This window comes from Elephantulus edwardii, unplaced genomic scaffold, assembly GCF_000299155.1.
Source record: "Elephantulus edwardii isolate Elephantulus edwardi_28Jun2011 unplaced genomic scaffold, EleEdw1.0 scaffold00229, whole genome shotgun sequence".
Taxonomy (NCBI): Eukaryota; Metazoa; Chordata; class Mammalia; order Macroscelidea; family Macroscelididae; genus Elephantulus; species Elephantulus edwardii.
In genome coordinates this window covers 3,540,023-3,543,859 of record NW_006399979.1, presented here as the reverse complement: position 1 = coordinate 3,543,859, position 3,837 = coordinate 3,540,023, and the positions used below count along the sequence as shown (strand labels likewise).

The 3,837-nt window shown below is 45.6% G+C and overlaps 1 protein-coding gene across 1 annotated transcript in view; it reads left to right on the top strand.

The window, feature by feature from the left end:
• The first annotated feature begins 725 nt into the window (after positions 1–725).
• Positions 726–3,837, top strand: part of LOC102866969 (interleukin-1 receptor-associated kinase 1-binding protein 1-like) — a 40,907-nt gene continuing 37,795 nt past the window's right edge. The window contains exon 1 of the mRNA XM_006898435.1: positions 726–1,040. Within this exon, the coding sequence (XP_006898497.1) occupies positions 726–1,040 (315 nt within the window). The remainder of the gene's footprint in view (positions 1,041–3,837) is intronic.

Sequence of the window (3,837 nt, the reverse complement as noted above, 5' to 3'; positions counted from 1 at the left end):
CTTTTCTACCGTGGCTTCCATATGCCAAGTCCTGTGCATGCAGACAACCCCTTACTTAGGCATACCTAATGTGTTATCAACATGGATTTCTAGAAAAAGCTGGCGTTCAGGAGAATGAATCACAGACTTCCCAGAATCTAACTGGCAAAACGTGCTTCATAACAACTTTCTTATGAACTATAAAACGTAGCTTAATGAAATCATTGGCCTCAAAAAACTGCTTTTTTAAGTGGCCTTTAGAATCCCCAGATGTAATAACTAAAGTCAGATAAGACATGGCTGGAGGTAACTGCAGGTCATGTGGTTAGGTCCCAGGAGTGGTATCCGAGTTGAGACCACGTCCCGTGTATCTTTGATCGAAATCTTACTCTATCCTGTGTCATCCTCATCACGTCCTTGGTGCTTAAGCCCATAGGACTTAGCAAGCTGGGCGGAGACATAGAAAAGCTAACCTTCCGCCCTCCAGGTCCACTAACCCTCCCCAAAACTCCTCAGGAGGCGGATGTGAAGAGGGGTGGAGCTCATTCAGAGGGAAGTTGCCAGGAGCTAGTTTGTATATTTTAGGGTAGGAGGCAAACATATTAAAAAGGAGCGACGCACTCAGCACGCACACCCTGCGGACCAGCCGCACTCAGCGCTTATCCCGGCATTCCTAGCGCCGGGCCCTCGTGGCCCTGTCGGCTGCCGTCGTTCTGGGTTACTATGGAAACCCTTCTGCTGCCGCTATGTCCCTGCCACAGGCCCCTCCGTCGCGGGTCTTCGTGGAACTTGTTCCTTGGGCTGACAAGGGCCGGGAGAACAGCCTGGTGCCGCGCGGAGAGACGCTGCCTGGCCCCCACCTTCCCCTCCCTCCAGCGCAGTCTCATACTACAACCCGCGAGGTGCACGTCAGCGGCACCGCGGAGGTCTCCGCGGCCCCTGACCGGGCGCAGGTCGCAATACGGGTGAGCAGCACCAAGGGGGCAGCGGCCGAGGCCAAGAAGAGCGTATGTCGCCGCCTGGACTACATCTCGCAGAGTCTCCAGCAGCAGGGACTGCAGGTGAGCGTCCTCAGGGAGAAACTTCGAGCCGACCGCGCCAGGGCCGAAGCCGTGGGTACCCCGCGGGGTGCTGGTTTGGGGGCCGGGACGGGGGCAGTGTCAGCAGAGCGGATGCCTGATGACACGGGTGGGCTAAGAGAGCCACGGGCGAGCGGGATGGCCGCGAAGAAAGAGGTCGCGTCCACGTAGAATTTACAGCCTCGAAGACTCCACAGACTGGGAACAGACTAGAGGGTAGTTAGATTGTTTCATTTGTTCATTGCAGTTAACTTGTAAAATTAAAAACGCAAGTTTAGTGAGTTACTGCTTGCAGATGTTTTCCACAGATGGCTTTGTTTTTCATCATAAAATGTTACACTTGAAACATTGGATGTAAATGTTTGCTTTGTTCGTGTGCTCTTGGGTGCCCGGGAAGTTTTAACTTCCCTAGCTTTCAGATTTACTGAAGTAGTGCTCAGGCATTCCTGATACCATAATCTGGGCAGCTTCCTACTGTGTTAGACTCCACGGGGGGAAAAAATTCAAAACTATGCAGGTCAAATATGTTTCCTCTTTTTAACAAGATAGAGCCCTATGGGCCAAAGTTTGTGATTTAAGAAAGGTTCATGAAAATGCTATATTTTGCTTGTGGTCTGTTGCTAAAAATGCCACAGAACTGGGAGTAGCGGGAAGCACTTTATCCTTTATTTTAAGGATAAGTAGTTGGGCTGGAAAGATGGGCCATCTCCGTGTGATTTTATACCTTCTGAAAACCCACTCCACAGTGTTGAGTTTTGAGTAATGAAAATATAGGTACAGGCAACACAGTGCACTTTGAAAGGAAAGCATTTTTTCGTTTTGCTTTGGAAATTCCAGGAAGATCCAAAAATTTGTGTACAAAATATTTGTATCAGATAATAAACTGACAGAAAGACAAGCGTTCCTGTTCCACACTAGAACGCAGCATGCATATATAAGCAGTTCGGTATGGCAGGGAGAGGGGAGTATGTGAGGGAAATAGAGGAAATCCAAGAGAAAAAAAGAGAAGGAAGCTTGAACAAAACTTAGTGGAGAGTTTTGTGTGGTATATTGAGGAGTATATACATTACTGATGAGAATAACAACTTACTATTTTATCAATTTATTGTATTCCTGCCTTAGTTATGCCATATCAGATACCGCAAGGGATGACTTTAGTAAACAAATTTATTCTCTTTCAGGTTAGGAATCCAGAAGTAAAAAATTCAGAATGGTAGCTCTTGGGAAAGTTGTCCCTCTCTGTTGGTTCTACGGGAATGCTCCTCTTGCTTTCAACGTCTGGAGACTCAGGTTTCCATGTGTCTTTGCCTTTCCCAGTGTCAGGAGCTTCCTACCTCAGCAGCCAAGGAGACACTCCAGTATTAGCAATTATTTCTTGGTGATACTGAGGTCTTTTCCCTTTAATCTTTGTAAAATAAAAGTTATTACAGGCTACCTTCGAGAACTTCCTCTTAGTTTAAAACTGCTATGAAATTAAGGAGTATTGCTATCTTTAATCCTTATACAGCTATTTGATTCATCAGCTCATGAGGAATAATAATTTCATAGCTTCCATATTATATATCATTATATACTTGTATTTTGGGGAGGCACATTTTAATCCATGATAGCCTTTGACGAATGCCATTTTATTTAATATTCCTACAAGTTGCTATTTTTAAAAGACTTTTCAGGACTAGAGTAACTTTTGATAGATAGTTTTCCTATGGTTATATATCTAGGAAGTGGCAGAAGCTTTCATTCCAAGATCTGTGACCTCTTGGTCTATGCTTTTTTTTTTTTTCCAACAATGGTTTATTGTGCTTGGTCTATGCTTTTAATAACTGCAATATGTTGCTTCATTATTTTCTTAAAAGTGAGTGTTTGAGAGTTCAGGTAGAGAGATATAGTACAGTTACTAATGATACTACTTGCTATGCATCAGAGAGCTGGACAATGACTAGGGATGATAGAAGGAGAATTGGTGCTTTTGAGCTGTGGTGCTGGGGAATAGTATTGAATATATCATAGACTGCTAAGAGAACAAACAAGTTCATCCTGGAGAAGGTGAAAACAGGCTGCTTCTTGGAGGCAAGGATTCTGAAGCTTCGTCTGATATACTTTGGACATGCTGCAAGGAGGGACCAGTCCTTGGAGAGGGCTGTCATGCTTGGGAGGGTGGAGGGACAGCACAGGAGAGGAAGACCCTTGATTAGATGGATTGATTCAGTGACTGGGGTAGTGGGAGTAGGTGTGTCAGAGACAGTGGTATTGGTGCAGGATAGAGCAGGGTTTAGGGCTATTGTACAGAGGATCGCTGTGAGTCACAGGCAACTTGATGGCACATAACAACAGTAACAACAATACTCTCCTTAAATCCCCTTGGTACATCACATTTCTGTGAATGCAAGTTCAACTTCCATCTGTCATTTGTCAAGCCCTTACTTAAGGTTTTAGCTGCCTACCAGAGAACCAGATAATAGTGTCAAGGAATTAATGGATCCTTTCTTCCACCCCTAAAACAAAACCAGCCTTTGAGTCCATTTGGACTCATAGTAACCTTCCATTCAGCTTGAGGCTCTGAGTCTTAATGGCAGCAGATGGCCTCATAATTCTTCGGGAGGGGGGGAAGGAGGGGGACCGTGGCTAGTGCATTGGAACTTCTGATCCTTTGATTAACAGCTTAAAAATCCAGTACACCAGAGATCCAAGATGGCGGCGGAGGCAGAGACAGCATGGTGAGCTGCGGGAGCAGTGAACCACTTAAAGCAGGGCCATTATGGCCTTCCACAGACTTCGG